The following is a 19,617-nucleotide window of genomic DNA, read 5'->3' as shown; positions in this document are numbered from 1 at the left end:
TTTCCAATTCTTTTTCCATTTCATTGGCAATTCCCATACAATCTCAGAAATTTGGTTTAAATTCAGTTGAACTTATTTGATCTTGAGGATCAGTTTCTATTCTTATCCCTTCAATTTAAATTCAAAGTGGGAAAACCTATTGAATACTTGAAACAAATAATGTTAGAAAGGAGACTTTGCAATCTGAAAATGCACCCTGGTACTTCCGAATTTTCTTATGTGCAAGGTCCAATTAGCCCATTGAATAATTATAAACTTGCAAAGAGTATCAAATTGTGTTTCTATTCTTTCGGGGTCTAAAAATAAGGGCAAATTTCAATCCCATCCCCTAAGTTAACCCTTAATATCAATGCTACACCCTAAGCTATCCAATTTATCAGTTAAGACTCCCTATCCCTAATACCATTAATCCCAGTTAATTTTTATTTATCTATTCAAAATATTACCCATACATCTCAAGTTTAAAAAAACTATCCATGAACCATTATCTCCCAAACTTCGTGAAGATTTATGATTAAAAGAGGAAGAGGCCACAAATGGTAGAGAGAGACAGATAAGAATTGCATGTCTAGATTTTTCGTTTAAGGCTATTCTTTTCCTTTTAAAATGTTTAACTTGCTTACATCATCACATAACTATGTTTCCAAACTGCAAAAGGTGTTTTTGATATATTTTCACTCATAAGAAGTCATAGATTGAATAACTCGGGGGTAGGCATTAATTTCTGGGATTATTTCAAGGGATGATGCCAAAAAGTTCCCTAAAAATAAAATAGAAGAATTTCCAACTTACATTTGAAAAAGGTACCCCTATGCCCTAAAAATAAAATAGAAGAATTTCCAACTTACATTTGAAAAAGGTACCCCTATGCCCAGAAACAGAGTAAGCTTCCACAGAAACAAGAAACTTCATCTTCGCCAAGAAACAGAAGACAGTGCTCCCCTAGAGATTGTCGTAGTTCCTTGCTACAGGGCTGCAGAACACTACGAGCAGATTAAATGTTGTACCATGGATACTAGCGATCAACCCATCGATCTTCATACGAATGCTATAAGTTCTTTGCCTTGGACTCTTGAGGACCAACACCTTTTCACATCAATACCACAGGTTCACTGGGTGTGAATGTAGTACATCCTCAGCTTTCTTGGGAAGAAACAAATCTTGTTGTTCATCCAGGTGATACCATAACTTGGAATTTTCATGCCACATCTATTCTGAGGCATGCTTGTCCAAGAACGCTTTGGCTAGATTGCTGAAGCTCACACTAACTGCTCCAGCTGCAGCATACCTTTTTATGACTTCAACTACTTCTGGCTTCAAAATCTCTTCCTTGTTCAATGCATTGCAGAGATAATACAAAGCCCCAAGGGCATAATTCACCTGTCAACAGTGCCCTTGATTGAAAGACCATTCATGAAAGCATAAATTCATAATCCAACTTCTCTCACCAGAATGTAAGATGAAGGTCAAAGATGTCTGTACAACTATAGTTTCAATTGATAATAAACAAACTAAGCTCAACCAGGGTTTGGCAAGGCAAATAAATATTTACAACAATCCCAAGGACTATCACAGTCACATTATCCAAGGATTTTCCACCTGTTCGTATATTCATTCAAATTAGTTTGGAAAATTGTCATCACCCAAAGTTTGACCTCAGCACCTTATCACAAAATTGTTTCCTTAGTGTTGTTCCATTGTGACCAAGTTGTCACAGGTTAGGGTCTGGAAATAGCTTCCTTGTGAAAGTAGGGATAAGACTGAGCACATTATAATCTCCCCAGACCCCAAGTGGAGGAAGCCTCATTCGCTGGGTACAGCCTTTTCTCCCATGGAAGCTAAGAGTTCCTTGAGTAGGTTGGTGAATCAACAAAAACCTCTAGAATGGAAAACTGAAATGGACTGAAACATAAAACAACATGGACATTGAAAAGGTAATTCATACTCAGGATTAAGGTTAGGCTGTCTCATACTTTTTGATATCCTCAAAAGAAAATTGAAATTAATCTACCTGTTAATGACTAAAATGGTCATTCTATGCCTTCCGGTTTGAATCCATGGATGAACGGTCCGACCAGGTTCATTACAGAGGTTCCGGCGGAGGAGGGGCCGACCACGATGGAAAGTACATCCGCCTAGCATGATGAGGAAACTTTATAAAGGTAAAACCCTTATCATCTAACAACAGGGGAAGGAGTCCAATAGGAGTTTTTTTTGTGTTTTTTTTTTAGGAAAAATTGGGGAGTCACTGGGATAACTCTACTAACCTACATTAATAACACCCGGCGCAGGAGGTAGGTATCATACTTGTGGATTTATTGTGTTCTCCATGGTGTGAGACAATGGCTGGTTCGTTGGAGAGTCCTCCCGGGGGGTGGGGGGAAAGGAAAGGATTGATATTAATACTACCTATAGCTGACTCCTTACCAAACAAATAAATAAAGATAATATGCATGAACTATAATTTAAGAGCAAGAAAAACATACAGTGTTTCTGACAGGGCTAGATAAACATAGTATCATAAGAGGGATCCCATCACACTGAGTGATAATTGCAGCATTTGCTGGATCTGTAAAATAAGTAATCTTTATCTGAGTAATTTGATATGTTACTTCATACTTCAGTATGGTCAAAAATCTGGGGAAGGAAAATGCATATTTACAGTACAGGCTAAAAAGCTGAATTTAGACTGCTGTGCTCACCAACGCATGAATTGCAGATCCCACCAGCCCCAAATTCAACAAGTTTCTCATTTGGCTCTGTAATGCAATCTAGGAATAGTTCCAAGATATTTAGCTGTTTAAGGCACAGAAATACAAGTATTTTTGCAGCAGCGTTAGAGAAAGAAAGAGATACAGTTCATAATGAATGTTCAAGTTAATACAACATTACCAAAAAACTTGTACCTGGCGCATAGAAGTATAGTTATAAGGATCATAAGCAAAGTTTGCCAAATGAGCAACTATTCTTTCCTTCGATTCTGTAACAAGGCAACCACTAATGAGAAACGATGATCAAGACAGTACAACACCAACCAGGAAAAACTCACCTGATCAATTCATGTCCTCTAAAGTTTATGCTACATACTTGGTGGGATGCCAAAGTCAATTCTATTTTATCCAAAAACACAAATAATAGGCTTTTCATGCTTGTATGTACATTTAAACCAATAAAAATTTGAATAAATTCTTACATAAATGCCTTTCATGGTAGAATAATAAAATGAGTAAGATGCCTATGCATCATCTTGGTTGATAAAATTGGGGCATCTGCCTTATAAGGTAACAGATTTTAAGAAACCAATTACAATGTCTGCCACATTCTGAAGCCAGGTCCTATTATCCACTTAAACTTGGACACCACCATCAAATAACAGATAGAAGTCCTGACCACTTGAGCCAAAAGCTTAGACATAATTAACAAGAAGTATTTGACCATAACACAACAAATTTATATGCAAATATGTTGACAAAGGAGAAGGTTCAGAGCAAAATCAGAAAACACTGTTAATAAACCCAAATTTGGAAAAATCCAACAAAATAGATCAACATGCTGGAAGCCTGAACCAATTATTCTCTCCCCTACATACTTTGACATGTTAATACCACCCATCAATCCAAGCTACTGGACCTCCTACGTTGGACTAGAGTTGCAGGGAAGCTATTGTTTCTCACTTGTCATCTATTGTGAGTAATAACCAATCGCATTTCAAATGTTCCCCCGTTCTTGCTTCTTGCTTTTGCATCCATGCTGGCTTTCTCTTCTTTTTCACTTCTGAAGCCTCTATAGTAATGTAAATCTGAATATCACCTCTACTTGTAGATCAGAACCACAATTTTTCTTATTCATTCTTCTGTGTTTTCCTTGAGCTCATAACCTCGGTTAACAGAATGGTTTACCAAAATAAAAAGTTCTTCCACACTTGTATTGGCAACCCACCTGGCCTGATGCTTCGACTACTTTTCATCTTCTCTTAAGGTATCTTTAACTTCAGACACCACAACCTTTCATCTGTATATACAGCAAGTGGTTTATTGATGAGTAATGTACTCTCCTGCGCTACTACTACATGATGTCTTCATTATTTTTGTTAAACAAATTGATAAGTGGTCCTCTAATCCTTCTTTCCCCTCCATTGTCCAAGAAGCCTGGGATAAGCATGTCCATTGCCATTCCCTCCCTCTCATTGTGTTTGCTTGTCGGCTTAGAAACACTAAGGAAGCTCTCCGTCTCTGGAACTCCTCCACGTTCGGTAACATTTCCTCTAGGGTCTCCGAAAGTCGCTTAAATCTTCTAAGAACCCAAGCCCTTCTCCAAATTGATCCCCTCAACACTTTGTTTGTGGAAAATGAAAGGACCTCTCTTTTCTGAGTTATCTTCTCTCATCTCTCTTAAAGAAAGTTTCCTCCGCCAAAAGGCCAGAATCAAATGGCTCCAACTTGGGGACTCCAATTCTGCTTTTTTTCCATCGCTCCCTCAAAGCTCACCATAATCATAACTCCATTCCTATTCTCCTATCTAGTAATGGCAATTTAATCTCTGACCCCTCTGGAATCAAAGCTGAAGTTGTTTCTTATTTCTCAAATCTTCTATCTCCCTCCTCCCTCTTGGTTAAACGCCCTCTCCCTCTTGATCTCATCAATAAATTCATTGACCCCCAATCCCTCTCCACCCTCCTATTATATTCCCTCCCATGATGAAATCCTTCTAACCATCCAATCCCACAAATCCAATCGTGCTCCTGGCCCAGATGGGTTTAGTATGGGTTTCTTCTCTAGTGCCTGGGATATTATTGAAGTCGATTGATTCATGTTGTTCGCAGTTTCTTTCTCAACCCTTCCCAGCTCTCTTCCATCAACCAAACTTTCCTTTGCCTTATCCCCAAGAAGGCGGCTGCTTCCTCCCTTCCTGATTTCTGCCCCATTTCACTTTGCAACCTACTCTACAAGTTCATCTCCAAAATCCTTGCGAATCGGATCAAGAAGGTTATCCCAAATCTGATAAGTGCCAATCAAACCGCTTTCATTTCGGGGCACAGTATTGCGGATAATATTCTTCTTTGTGCTGAGATTGTCAAAGGGCTTGAGAGATCCTCTTATTCCCCTGCTGCTCTCCTCAAAGTTGACCTCCACAAAGCTTTCCACTTCATCCGTTGGGATTTTATTAGTGATATTCTTTCTGCCATGAGATTCCCTCCTTCCTTTATTCATTGGATTGAGGTTTGCATCTCCACTCCTACCTTCTCCATTATCACCAATGGCTTGCTAGCTGGTTTCTTCCCCTCCCGAGTCGGAATTCGCCAAGGGTGTCCCCTCTCCCCTTACCTCTTTTCCCTGGCTCTAGAGGTTCTCTCCCGCATTCTCCAATCCAAGACAGATCAGCTCCTGATTTCCCCCATTCCCAAATGTAAACCCCTCAATCTCACCCATCTTGCTTTCGCTAATGATCTCATGATATTCTCCAAAGCCAATCACAGCTTCATCTCCTCCATTCTCTCTTCCCTCGCCTTCTTCAAGTCCATCTCCGGTCTTAAGGTCAACCTCGACAAATCTACCATCTTCCTCTCTGGGATTTCTAATTCTCTGCACTCCAATCTCCTGAATCTTTCGGGATTCAAGCCTGGATCCTTCCCTATGGTCTACCTTGGTCTCCCTCCAATCCCTAGCAAACTCACTCGCCATCACTACTCCCCCATGCTAGACCACATTCGTAAGAGCCTCAACTTTGGAAAAGCCGGCTCCTCTCCTTTGCCGGTAGGGTGGAGCTCATTCGGTCTATTCTCCAAGCCTCCTACCTTTATTGGTGTGGCATTTTCCCGATTCCCAAGTCCATCTTGTCGGCAATGGAATCTCTCTTCTGTGCCTTTCTCTGGAAGGGCCAGGAATCCTCACGATTCCTCCGTCCCATTAGTTGGTCCAACATCTATCGCCTAAATCTAGTTTAGAGGGGGCTTTAGTTTGAAAATAAGAGAATTCATTGTCAAAGGAGTCCCTTGCAAGAGTAGGTAGTCAATTCCGGTAGGTGCTTTGCTCAAACTCATTTGGAAAATTGTCTCCAAACAAGATTTTATTTGGGTCAATTGGGTTTACTCTTACCTTCTCAAATTTGACTCTTTCTAGACTACCCCTATCCCTTCCAACCCTTCTTGGATATGAAGGAAACTTCTTCTCCTCAGACCCCGTGCCCTTCCTGCCATTACCACCCAAATTTCCTCTAGCCTTTCCACTAACTTCAACGTCCAGAGCTAGATCCGTGGCATTGCCCAACGGGGTATTCTCCTCCGACCCTTCTCCCATCCCTCCCACCCCGCATTGTCTTCCCTGAAACTCCGTATCCCCAAATCCAACCTTTTATTGGACTTCATCTTCCGATGGTTCCTGGTCTCTCTCCCCCACCCTAGTCTCACACAAGCCTAGAACTCTCTCCCCCCCCCCCCCATATTTCCCTCCACCAATGATACACAAGTTTGGCTCCCTTCCACCACCAAATCCTTCACCACGTCTTCTACTTGGAACCTAGTTCGATCCCCCTCCCCCTCCCCCTCTTGGCCCCCCTAGTTTGGTTCAAAGGTCACATTCCCCGTCACTCTCTTACCCTTTGGTGAGCCCTAAACCTAGCCCTCCCAACCCAGGCTTTCCTTATTACCCGTCACATCCCTGCGAACCCCAACTGTATCCTTTGCTGGACTGGTACTAAGGACATTGAGCATTTGTTTTTTTCTTGCCCTTTCTCTAGTTCCCTCTAGAGGAAAGCTTGCCTACATTTGACCCCGCTCCCGTCGCTCATTTGGGTTTGATCGTGACTATTCTTGGATATTGAGTAACTTTTCAGGTTCCTCTATTTGTGACCGGATTGGTAAGCTTGTCTTTGGTGCTATGGCCCACCATCTTTGGTGGGAGTGCAATCTCAGGCATTGGACTTCCAAATCCCGCTCTCTCAACTCGATTTGGAATACAATTTACTTTGATGTATCTGCTAGGCTTACTTGTACTCCCCATCCCCCGGTTGTTGATTCCCAAAAGAACAGGGCCATTGTTGTTTCCTGGGGACTCAACTCCCAATTCCATCCTTCTCTTTGATCCTTCCCAGTTTGGATCTTTCTTGTAGTTTGGTGTTTTGTTCCTTTAATATATTTATTCATTCATCCAAAAAAAATTGATCAACCAACATACACCACATAAGTTTATATATATATATATATATATATATATATATATATATATATCCATGGTGACTGGTGTCTTTTGTAATATGCAAATGAGTTCGCTTACCTACTTGCTTTCTATCCACTAAAAGTACATGCATGTTAGTACGTCCTTTACAAATACCTATCCTATCAACAACCAATTAATATTATTACCAATAGAATGATAGAGATAATTTGACTACAATAGAAGGATAAGAGAGCATCATAATAGTTTTGGACTCAAGATTCTAGTAAATTATTATCAAATATGACTTGGATTTTAGAGTTGTATACTAAACATATATAGTGGATGTTGAACAATATGCAGGATAGCAAGGTTTTCATCCACCATTTTCTCACCCATAATCTAATGTAGTTTCTAGGGTACAGAATTTTGTAGCGAAAGGCCACACCCAAATGGGATACCACTACAAGTCAGTTTCTCTTAGGCACAAAATTGTTTTGACATAAGAACCAAAAAGAAAAGAGGGGGGGGGTGAGAAAATACCACTAATGAGAATACCATAATGCAGGCTGGAAATAGCCTACAGTCATTTATACATCAACCATGGAGAATAGTTTCAGCAAAGATATCATGCACAAGAATTACTACATTGCGATTTTGTCATTTTCAGATGCTCATCCTCTGATTCAGTCTTCAGGTTTGCAGTAATGCAAGGATAGACAGCACCCGCACATGGTTGAACATTATTTCAAAAGAAATTATTCACATGCTATGCTTAAACTATTATATAAAAAAAAATGAAAACTTGCATACCTTCATCTGTTGCGTTCTGAAATTGGCTAACCAATTCCTACAGAAAAAGAGAAACAAGGTGGCACAACAACACATAAAAAGTCAGAGTGAAGGCAAAAATACAAAGGACTACCACCATTTAAATGCATATACTTAGATCTCTGGAACATTTGCGATTACCAATAATGGAAATGAGTAAGCTTGATCACAGACATTTTGGAAAAAGATACATAAAAATCAGCTAATCAGGATAACCATTATCAAGTTATTTCAAGACCCACTCCATGTCTTAAACAAGAAGCATAGATGAAATTCACACTCTAGTGGCAGAGAAAGAATTAAGCATTATGGTTCTACATAGTCGAAGCTGGGCATTTGTTAGCTGGCTAGTTCTTGTTCCTATTGACATGCATAGCTTAGGCCCTTGTATCTAGTATAGTCTCAAATAGAACAGGTCGAAAAGACAGGATCCATGAAGCTGAACCCATTTAGTTGGGAAAAAAGGCTTGCTGTTGTTGTTGTTGTTGCTATTGTACAAAAACAGGAAAGAGAAGAGAGGTGGAGATAGTGCACAACTTAATATTAATATTAAAATAAAGATGTCATAAGCTAGTGATTAATGATATTAAAATGAAGATGCTCTTGCTCTAGCAACCCTTGCATTGGCTGTGGAACTACTAGAGATGATAAAAGGAAGTAAATTACTGCTCCAATTCCTTCTTTGGTCTTATTATCAACAATCTGCCTGAATTTTACGCACTTCTAGGTCGCTTCGAAGTTGAACTGTGTCAGCAGTTGCTAATCAGATTATGTTAGGCATCTTTCTCTCAGTGACAACATTCATTCTGAAATGTTGTTCCATGCTTCCCCATAGTAGATTTCATACAATCAAAGGAACATAAAAAGGTTGCAGATGTGTCTTTTAAAGAAGCATCCAGCAATCATCTTGATGCTAACTTGATGGAAGGTATAAAGGTAAGTTGGGTAATACATGCATTCTCTAAGGAACTTCTAACAATCAACTTGGATTCTCCCTCTTCACCCAACTCCACTGAAAGGCTTGCTGTTCTTTAATATTGATTAGGGAATGGAATGCTTAAGGCTCTCAAAGATTAGTAATTTCAAAACTTTGTGATGCAGAATTGGCAGCATATACAAGGAAGAGAAAAGCCCAATAATGGTCAAGCCCATCAAAGCCTAAAGAGATGATCCAAAACAACCCATGGCTTGCATGGGCTAGGACTATTGTAGTGGGTTAAAATGAGCCCATGGTTTCATGGACTTGGATTACTTTAGTGGGAGAAGACCAGCCCACATACTTTGAACTAAGCCCAAGTCTAGCTTTGAAAAGTCAATAAAAGGAGCTAGTAGTGGGGTGTAGTAGGTGGATGTTTCCATTATTGTTTTGACTAGTGGTGTTGTGTAGTAGGTGGATGTTTGCATTATTGTTTTGATTAGTGGTGTTGTGTAGTTGAGTTATTAATAGGTAGGTGATGTTAGCTAATGGTTGGATGTTACCATTAATGTTTGTCTCTTTAGAATGCTATATAAAGAGACTTATGTAAGTGGTGAAGATACAACTTATGAATTGAAATCAAATTGCTTGCTAGCATTCCTCCTCTTTAGAGAACCCTTGTGTTTGATCAAGGTAGGTTGGTGTTCGATCCAATCGATCTACCTTGCGGTGTGAAGCCCGGGTGTTACATGTTACATTGTTATTGTCACTTTCTTCATTAGAGTTTTGCCCCTATTTGAAGATCTATTCAGCCCGTTATAATACCATTCTAGTTTCAGCCCTCTTTCCCATCTACACTCTATTTCACCTTAAGTCCATCAAATTTGCAATTGACTCCCTGTGAAAAGGTCCTATTTGGGTATTGTTTTGATTAATCAAATTCGGTATCTACATTATTTTGGTATCAAAGCCATGACAAGGAGTGAAAATTCTGGATCATCCAATCCAACTAATCCTACGGCAGCAATGATGGGTATGTTGCAACAATTAAGCAACCAACTCACTGCAAGTCACAAGCACGAGGAAGAGTGGCGCTTAGCAATGGAGGCTAGAGTTGTTGCTTCTACTCATGCTCCACACCCTCCACTTGGTGAAGAATCCCATCCAACTCATTCTGTAGCCAATTTTCCTACTCGGAGAAATATGGGGAGACCCCAAAGGATTCCAGTTGTGCAACCAACTTTTGAGGAACACATTCGAAATTATTTCGCTGGAGAACAACTTACAGTCAATAGGCATGTTGGTGACTCTCACAGGGTTAAGCTTGAACACCAGGAGTTCATTCACACTAGCCATAACACAGGGTTGATATTGGCTCCTATTACAAGAAAAGTTACCCCTCAACCTAAGGTGATATTCCCTCCACTTATCAAACAGTTACCTTCTGATTGTCTTGAAGTGGTTACTGACGAGTTGCCTAATGAGCTACCTCTTATGCACGATATTATGCATGCCACTGATTTGGTATCGGGTGTTCTTGTTATGAGAGGAGTTACCCCTTAGCCTAAGGTGACATTCCCTCCACTTATCAAACAATTACCTTTTGATTGTCTTGAGGTGGTTCCTGATGAGTTGCCTAATGAGCTACCTCTTATGCACAATATTATGCATGCCACTGATTCGGTATCGGGTTTTCTTGTTATGAGAGGAGTTACCCCTCAGCCTAAGGTGACATTCCCTCCACTTATCCAAGAGTTACTTTCTGATTTTCCTGAGGTGGTTCCTGATGAGTTGCCTATTGAGCTACCTCTTATGCTCGATATTTTGCATGCCACTGATTTGGTATCGGGTTCGGTGTTGCCAAACCTACCAACCTATCACCTCAGCCTAGTGGAGCACAATGACTTCAAACGACAGGTGGATGAGTCGCTACATACAAGATTCATTCAAGAGAGCTTAAGTCCATGTGTTGTACCATCATTACTCACTCCAAAGAAGGACGGCTCATGGCGACACCACTCTAACGATGGAGACACTGAACAAATGTTGAGGTTGCCCCAACTCAAGCCACCAATCACTGACATCATTGAAGAGGTTTTGGATGACTCTTACAAAACCACTCGTCATGGCACTGGATACCATGCTTTCCTTGTCAAATGGAATAATCGTCCACGACATGAGAGCACTTGGATTTATGCTGACAACCTCAAGAAACTCGATCCTGATTGGTGTGAGCATTACATATCATTCATCCATTAGTCGAAGACGAATGTTTTCAAGCCGGGGAGAGTTGATGCAGAATTGGCAGAATATACAAGGAAGAGAAAAGCTCAATGGTCAAGCCCATCAAAGCCTAAAGAGATGATCCAAAACAACCCATGGCTTGCATGGGCTAGGACTATTGTAGTGGGTTAAAATGCTTGGATTACTTTAGTGGGAGAAGACCAGCCCACATACTTTGAACTAAGCCCAAGTCTAGCTTTGAAAAGTCAATAAAAGGAGCTAGTAGTGGAGTGTAGTAGGTGGATGTTTCCATTATTGTTTTGACTAGTGGTGTTGTGTAGTAGGTGGATGTTTGCATTATTGTTTTGACTAGTGGTGCTGTGTAGTTGAATTATTAATAGGTAGGTGGTGTTAGCTAGTGGTTGGATGTTACCATTAATGTTTGTCTCTTTAGAATGCTATATAAAGAGACTTATGTAAGTGGTGAAGATACAACTTATGAATTAAAATCAAATAGCTTGCTAGCATTCCTCCTCTTTAGAGAACCCTTGTGTTTGATCAAGGTAGGTTGGTGTTCGATCCAATCGATCCACCTAGCGGTGTGAAGCCCGGGTGTTACATGTTACATTGTTATTGTCACTTTCTTCATTAGAGTTTTGCCCCTATTTGAAGATCCATTCAGCCCATTATAATACCATTCTAGTTTCAGCCCTCTTTCCCATCTACACTCTGTTTCACCTTAAGTCCATCAAATTTGCAATTGACTCCCTGTGAAAAGGTCCTATTTGGGTATTGTTTTGATCAATCAAATTCGGTATCTACATTACTTTGTAAAGAGAACCTAGGGTCAGGCCAACCCTTCCCCACCCCTGACCTGAATAGCATCTTGGCTGTAATTGTTTGCCCCTTTTACATATTTTTCCAATTGGGTAGCAGTAGAAGACATCCCAATTAAACAAGATTATAAGGGAAAACCCGGTGCCAAAAGCTTCCTAATGTATCCTGGGTTGGACACCCCCCCCAAAAAAAAAAAAAGTGCACCAAAGGCTGGCTGAATACCCCAGGGGTATTTTGGTCATTTTCCAAGCCTCCTTTTGGGGCCAAGCATAGGTCTTATTAAAAGTTACAATCCATTAAAGTTTGTGTTGAGTTGTTAGGATAGGTTTCCTTAATTTAGGAAACCTCATCTTAAAGTAGTTCTATTTTAGTTAAGTGTTTGTTGAATTACAAATAAGTGTCGGTAAGAGATTCCAATCTAAAGGCTGGAATCTGGTAATATTTAGATTCTTTTTTGAAGTGTTGATAGAGCCCATTTTGAGTTGTAATTGGATCTCATCTGTAGGGAGATCTCAGTTTGAGTCAGAGTCTTTAATTTTAGGCTATAAATAGCATATTTCTGCATTGTAATTTTAAGATTTGATTGATTGAATGAATTGAGTTTTGAGAAGCATAGTCATGGGTTCGTGGCATGGTGGGAGATCTCGCGAGATATCTCGATTTTTTCATAAACCGAGATGAGATCGGGCGAGATCTGCGAAATGAGATATCTCGCTCGAGATCTCGCCACATCTCACCATATCTCACCCCAAATCTCGCCATATCTAGCTGGAACTCTCAATTTTTGCCCAATTTTTTGCGGATTTCAGCCAAAGTTTCACTTGCAACTACTCTTAGCACATCTACAACATCAAAGGAAGCTCAATCATCCTCTACTTGTCTTATGAACTTATGCGTTAATGACTTATATAGAACTTCTAAGGGTTGTATACTTTTCATTCTATTCTCGAAAGTCAAGATTATAATACTCATATGAATGTTATCTTAATGACATTTAAGTTATTTGATGTATTTGATACACTTATGCGTTAATGACTTATATAGAACTTCTACGGTTATATGCCTTTCTTTTTTTTCTCGAAAATCAAGTTTATAATACTCATACGAATGTTATCTTAACATTTCAGTTCTTTAATGTGTCCTTGATTTCACTTTTGCATTAATGGTTTTATATTACATGTTATATAACCTTGCATTCTCTAATCCTACAGCATTTGGGTTTCACACTATGGGTAGACTTATCAACCATGCTTAGGGTTGTTGTTCTCACAAATTCAAGACCACTAGTGTGTCAAAAGGCCTTAAATAGGCTAAGTACCAAGTTTTAACCCAATTGGGACCCTAAAACCCACCGAGATGGGCTACCGAGTTGATGCCCAAAAAATGGCATATCTCGACCGAGATCTCGCCGAGATGGTCGAGATCTTGGTTTTTCATGGTAGCGAGAGATCAAGATCTCCTACCATGGTTCGCGGGGAGGGTGACCTATGGCTGGAAATTGCTTCTATTTCTGCAACTTTAATTCTTCTCCTTCTCAATCAAGCCCATACCCCTTACCCAAACCCAACCATAGCCTTCCCCTCCCCTTTTCTTTCTTCCTGCAAAATCAGCACCCCTCCCCCTCTGTTAAAAAACTATTTCCCCAGCCCCTTTAGACCCCAATCCCCTACCCCTAAAGTCAAACCAGGCCTTAGAGCATTCCCCTACAACTCCCTTCCCAAATACCCTCTTTCCCTAAAACCAGAATTTCCTGCAATCCTTCTTCTCCCCTGCATCAGCAAGTCCTAACTCACTCAGGATTTGCTGATTCCCAACCCCAAAACCTACTTACTACCCTCTCAAGAGTTGCACTAGCCTGTAGAAGCCGGTGCTAACCTCCTTTTTCCTAACCAAACCCTCCTTTTTGAGTTTGGAATTTTCTGCACCTATCTTCTTCGTTGAGGAGTCACAGAAATGTCGAAATTACCAGAAAATTCTGAAACTTCTCAAATCCCATCCCTTTCTTCTTAGTTCAGTTCTGAACTACAGGAAACCATCAAACAGCCCTTAACAGCCACAGAACCAGCAGCCCTAGTCCCAATTTCAACCCTAACCAAAACCCTAAGTTCATCCTCAAACCCTACTTAGTTGCTGCAACCCTATTTGAAGGTCCTGGAAGAAAACCCTAACCCAACAAATTTTGTGGATAGGCTGTTTCGATACCGTGACCTCAGACTACAATTGTGGTTCACCAACCATTGCATGAATGCCTTCCACTAAAATTACCTGTAGATATTGCAACCTTGGAGTACCATATCTTCCAGTACGCTCTACTTGTCTTTGATCATTTGTAAACATGATTCCTGCAGTATAAATAAATAAATTCTTGACTTAATCACGCAAGTATGCCAAAATAAAGTTCAAAAAGTATAATACAAATCTGTTCAGCACAGAACGAAAAATCTTGCAGTGTCTTTTGGCCCTTCAGGATCTGCTTAATGGGACCTAAATAAATTCCAAGGGATAAACATCTTAGCGGATGCTCTAGCAAGGACAGCTTATCTATATCATGTACGACAGTCTGCCCAATTCCATTCCATAGCTTCTGGAGTTATATTCTCCTCCTACCATGAGTTTAAAAAATCAAGTATGCTTAGGGTTTAGAAAACTTGGATATCAAATCGTGCCTGAATCTTTAAAGTAAATATCAGTTTTTGAAAGATGAAATCTAGAACACAAAAATGAAGCTACTCAGGGAATGAAATGGCAGAGGCATTCTCAGGTTTGACATTCCAAAGATGGTCCGTTAGGGCATCAAAACAACAAGAAGATTAAACAAGAGGTTTGTGAGAGCAAAAGAGAGCAGGTTATCTTTGATCTGGTTGATCACTCTCCGAAGCAGTTCAAACAGTGTATCAACTGCGATGAGCAGCTGGAATCAGATGTCATAGAAAAGACCAAAATTGCAGAGCAGTTTGTCATTTTATGGGGCTCATTTTTCCCATTTTTCCGAAGGTCTCAAAGGCGTTCTGCGCTACATATCTCCCATTCTAAGAAGAGAAAGCCTATTCTGAAAGACCATTATCCAACACATAATCACATCCCCTACAATTCTTACTCCTGCAATTCCATTCCATATAATTCACATCTAAGATTTTAACACATGACAATCAATTATCTAATAATCACAATTACACCCACCTAAATTGAATCTAATAAATTCCTAAAATTAAGCCTCAATAAAAGATTAGGGACAAAAAAAATTTTAAAAATTAGGGATTCATGAGATTCAATTCTTAATTGGGTTTTAATTGTAACTATTGGATGATTAACTGCCATGTATCACAATCCTATATATGAATTATAGTGAATTGCAAGAGATGGGAATTGTAAAAGATGTAGATCCTTAGTATCAGTTTATGAACAAAATTTTACAAGATCAAACCATTTTATTTAACATTTTTTAGTGTTATTTTCTTCCCATAGAACAAACGAACAAAATAATTATTCCTCAGTCTTGATGAGCAAAAGTCAATTAAGCTTTTTATAGGTAGCACACTATGATGGGCGTTAAACTCCGGGTACCTCACTATAGTGATCTAAGTTGCAGGTTGCACACTTGCAAAATTACAAGTTGCACATTTGTTAGACTTTTATCCAAGATTCTGTTAATTCACATGAAAAATGACCATATTGTCATCAATTGAGTAAAATGACATAATTACCCCCCATAATTACCTTCTACCTACTTCGTCGGAAATAGCCTACCATCGCTGCCGAAAACTACCCCACCCCCTCCCCCTGCCACCAACCAACATCACCACCTTCCCCTGCCGAAAGTCACCCACCAAAAGTCCTAGACTTATCATAGAGACCTTTAGCCTTAGTCTCACCACTCCTTCGATGATGATCTACTTCTACTAGCACGAACCAAGTTCAGCCACAATCATAAAGCCAGCGACTACAATGGGTGACAAAATTCAAGTATTTTTGGAGTGACCCTACTACAATCATCTGCTTTGAACTATTCTAGTCCAAGAAACAGGTTTGCTCCATTCTTCAAATCAAGTTAAAATCACAACCAAATCCTTAAGTTAAAATCAAGTTTTCAGTTTTTTCTTTTCTTTTCCTTTCCTTTTTTTTTCTTTTTTTTTCCTTTTTTTTTTTTTTTTTTTTTTTTTTTTTTTTTTTGTTCTTTTTTTCTCGGTAAACAGAATCAAGTTTCAGTTAAGGATTGGTTCATGTTTGCCTTACCCTGCATATGTCTGGGCAGTTTCCACATAATCCCAACAGCCTACTTACAGTGAATGCAAAAATATTGCTATATAAAATAAAGCTAGGTTATGGCAGTACCTAGTTAGATGCCTTTATGTATCTTTCACTTGTTGTGTGGAATGAAAGTTTCTCATGATTTTTATGAAGGATAAATTACTGTTATTAGTTGTTAAATCTTAAAGAATATTTCTATGAAGCATTGAAGGAAAACACCCAAACAGTAACTTTCTCATTAAGGCTCCATGTTTGTTCATTATTATTATACAAATTATTAGACTTATCTACTTTTCGTTTAGTACTGATTCTTATGCTAGCTATATTATTGTCCCTTTCAGTTAGTGCCTTCTTGTTACATGCAACTTCAGCTCCTTTCTATCTCTGTTCTTCCAATATTAGAGAAGGTACATAAGATAAACATGTGTTTGCTGTATGATCATAGCCTAAATACTTCCATCTATCTCTCTGTACTCTACTTGGGTCTTGGCTTTTGTTGATCATCCTCCCTCGTTCCATCAGTCCAATCCCAAACTTCAGGTTAAATTTGCAAGTTCCCTTCGGAAGATAATTATCATCTACTCTGCTTTTATAGGGTCTTCTGCTCCAATGGAAATGTCTCATACAGTAGTCAATCTTAGACTATCCACTTGATACAACATTATGTGCTACAAACTAATTTGAGAGAGTCCGAGCTTCCCCTTTTCAGTATTTCAGAACATTCCACTTACTGATCCAACTATGAACCATAGCTACAAAACAATCTGTACAATGCAACTGAAATGAGAAAACACCATTGAGGGCTGAAAATTAGAGATCTACACTTGGTAACAGATCAATGTTGAATGATCTTCCATGAAATGAGATTTTGTTGCATAAGAATAACCACCACCACAGAATCACTATCAACCCAAAGCTGCTCTACATCCAGCAGTTTCGCCCATTCCAACCCTCCCATAAATTTGATTGCACTCCCAAACACACTCTATAAGAGACAACTATTCTAGCCGATTCAATCATGAAACAAGCCACCTGCTCCAGCGCTTCCAAGATTTCCGAACAGACTCCCTGCCCCGTTGCAGGTCCTTCTCCTTCTACTGAGACGGCCCTCTTCTCCTTTTGGTTTTGTTCGTTCACCGCGGCACGAAATCATGAAGAAGCTGGAATAACTCAGAAAAGAGAGTGGCGCCTAGCCGTTGAGAGCGTCTGATTTTACTAGATCCACACCATCCAAATAGAGAACAATTGACTGAAACAGAACCAATTCCTGAACATTTCAAAAAGGAATTGAAGCAAAGAAGAGGAACAACTCCAAAAGGGAACATCCAACCAAATATTTGATTTCTATCTCCATCCGAAAAGAGGGGGAAATAGACATCTAAACGAAAAGAAATCTTACACAACAAATGAGTTTAATAGAGGAATGATTTGAAAACAACACATTTTCAATGATAAAAAATCTGAAGAAAATGCCCAATAGCCTCTGAACGCAGGACTAATACAAGCAGCAAATACCCAGAATATGCATAAGGAAGTGGAAAATACCTCGAATCAAAGCCTGGCTAAGGAGTGGGTTGCAGACACACGGCTTCGGTTGAAGAGAGAATGATTGCAGAGACAGGGCTTCGCTTGCACAGGGAGGGCTTCGGCTCCGGTTGAAGAGAGAATGATTGCAGAGACAGGGCTTCGCTTGCACAGGGAGGGCTTCGGCTTCTGGCAGAGAGATCGTGCAGAGATGCTTCCAAACAAAAAGATCGTTGAGTGTTACCTTGACCTCTTACGCTTGCTTAGGGCCTCAGACAGACGAGAGACGCGACAGAGACAACAGAGACGACAGAGTCTCGAGACCGGAGAGAGTCGTGAGAATTGAGAGAGACGATATAAACCAGAGAGAGTTGAGCGAGTCGGAGCTTTTGAAATTACGGGTGTATAATTACATCGCTAGCCCTCGTCAAGGTCGCCTTGACGCACTGTGCCCCGCTTTTTCACTATAAGTGGCTTTGGGTCAAAGAAGCTCCGATTTGAAACTTTCGGTTGGCACCAAAATTATGTGCCAAAAACAGGAGTACACTTTTGGTGAACCAATACACTAATTTTGGACTGACTTATCGTACAATATTTTAGTGACTTCTATGCCAAAATGGGCAAATGATATAGAATAAAGTGTATGAGAATCATTACTATACAACCCCTATAAAACCCATTAAGAATCTTTATGGTAAATGGAATAAATGCGAGAGTTCATTTAGTCATGATAAGTACTTGATTTACTCGGGTGCCACAAACAAGTGCGAGAGCATGAATCATTATCTCTGGAGCCTCTTATGTGCTCAAGGTGAAGATTAATATTTGAATTGCACATTTGTTATGGATTTGAACAACAGCAGTGAACCCTAGCGGAGCACCGTTATAAGGAAAACGAACGCCACCGTGCTTTGTCTCTCCACCTCCACCTCCACCTTTGTTTCTGCTTCCTCGCCTCCTCTCTCCCTCTCTCCACCTTCTTTTTTGTTTATTTGGTTTTTGTTTTATATTTTTTTTGCTTTCACCTCTATTCTTTCTCCGTCGGTCGCACGCCTCTCTCTCTCTCTCTGGTATTTCACACTTCGTTCCTCTTCGCCTCTTTCTCTCCACTTCTCTCCTTTCTCAATTTTTCTCTCTCCCTGTTTCCCTCTATTTGATGTCTTTCCCTAACCCGTGAAGTTCCGGTTAAAAAAAAAAAATCAATCTCAGTTTCTCATTCTCTCCATCTCCCTCTGTTTCTCGCTTTTTCCCCGACCGGTGGAAGGTTCAGTGGAAGGGAGAGAAGAAAAAACAAAACAAAACAAAACAAACAACAACTAGGTAGATGCAAGATTCAGTAGTGCATTCGCATATCTAAAGGTCTTACAGCAGAGCTGGAAGTGTATCCTGTGGATCTAGAAGCTTTGCTGCCACGAAACTCTCGTGTTGCTGGTTGCCATCGGTGTGTCTTTTCTTCTCCGTGGCTATTGTTTCTACCATTGTGGCGTGTATTTTTTACCTTGTGGCGTGTCGCCTCTTTGGGTGTTTGTGATGGAGCATACATATGTCGTATTTCTTGTGCTTAATTGTTGTTATGGTTGTTACAACCACCACTATTCTAAAGGCTTTTTGGGCTCAACCCACTCCTTAGCCAGGATGACCTTGTCTATTGCATGTATGACATTTGATCAAATTACATTCCTTGGTTTGAACCGAACCTTGTGTTTTCATGCATTTATCTTTTGTATTTCTTGATTTTATGTGATATGTGTATGTATTTCCAAACCATGAGGGATTTTACATCGTATAGAGTCATAGAGCAAGATCCATGTTAAGGGGGGGGGGGATATGGTGGTACACGAACCAATCTTGAGATAGTGTTGTAGATTTGGCCAATTGATCGGCGGC

The 19,617-nt window shown here is 39.9% G+C and overlaps 1 protein-coding gene across 4 annotated transcripts; it reads right to left on the bottom strand.

Annotated features, from left to right (window-relative positions):
• Positions 1-202: 202 nt before the first annotated feature.
• Positions 203-18,080, bottom strand: LOC149024916 (ARM repeat superfamily protein). 4 transcript variants are annotated; one of them, XM_089145109.1, is made up of 8 exons: positions 17,752-18,080; positions 14,811-15,287; positions 14,224-14,302; positions 7,965-8,001; positions 2,907-2,980; positions 2,703-2,796; positions 2,487-2,569; positions 203-1,380 (listed from the first exon to the last, which is right to left on the bottom strand). In XM_089145109.1, exons 3-8 carry the CDS (start codon positions 14,293-14,295, stop codon positions 1,210-1,212), a joined length of 531 nt encoding a protein of 176 aa, XP_089001235.1. In that variant the 5' UTR covers positions 14,296-14,302; positions 14,811-15,287; positions 17,752-18,080; the 3' UTR covers positions 203-1,209. The 4 variants fall into 4 exon arrangements, with proteins under 4 accessions (XP_089001235.1, XP_089001236.1, XP_089001237.1 ...); XM_089145110.1 differs by having other exon boundaries at positions 14,811-15,057; XM_089145111.1 differs by having other exon boundaries at positions 14,811-14,856.
• Between the last annotated feature and the right edge of the window lie 1,537 nt (positions 18,081-19,617).

Source organism: Hakea prostrata, chromosome 2, assembly GCF_041222555.1.
Source record: "Hakea prostrata isolate BN-2017 chromosome 2, UWA_Hpros_2, whole genome shotgun sequence".
NCBI lineage: Eukaryota > Viridiplantae > Streptophyta > Magnoliopsida > Proteales > Proteaceae > Hakea > Hakea prostrata.
The sequence above is the reverse complement of the archived record's forward strand: the minus strand, read 5'-3'. Positions and strand labels throughout refer to the sequence as shown.

Coding starts and splice junctions, on each gene's coding strand:
- LOC149024916 (XM_089145108.1), bottom strand. CDS start 14,295: ATGTTTACAAATGATCAAAGACAAGTAGAGCGTACTGGAAGATATGGT. Junction 2,797..2,906: donor ACTATACTTCTATGCGCCAG/GTACAAGTTTTT, acceptor TGCCTTAAACAG/CTAAATATCTTGGAACTATT. Junction 2,570..2,702: donor GATCTGCAATTCATGCGTTG/GTGAGCACAGCA, acceptor CTTATTTTACAG/ATCCAGCAAATGCTGCAATT.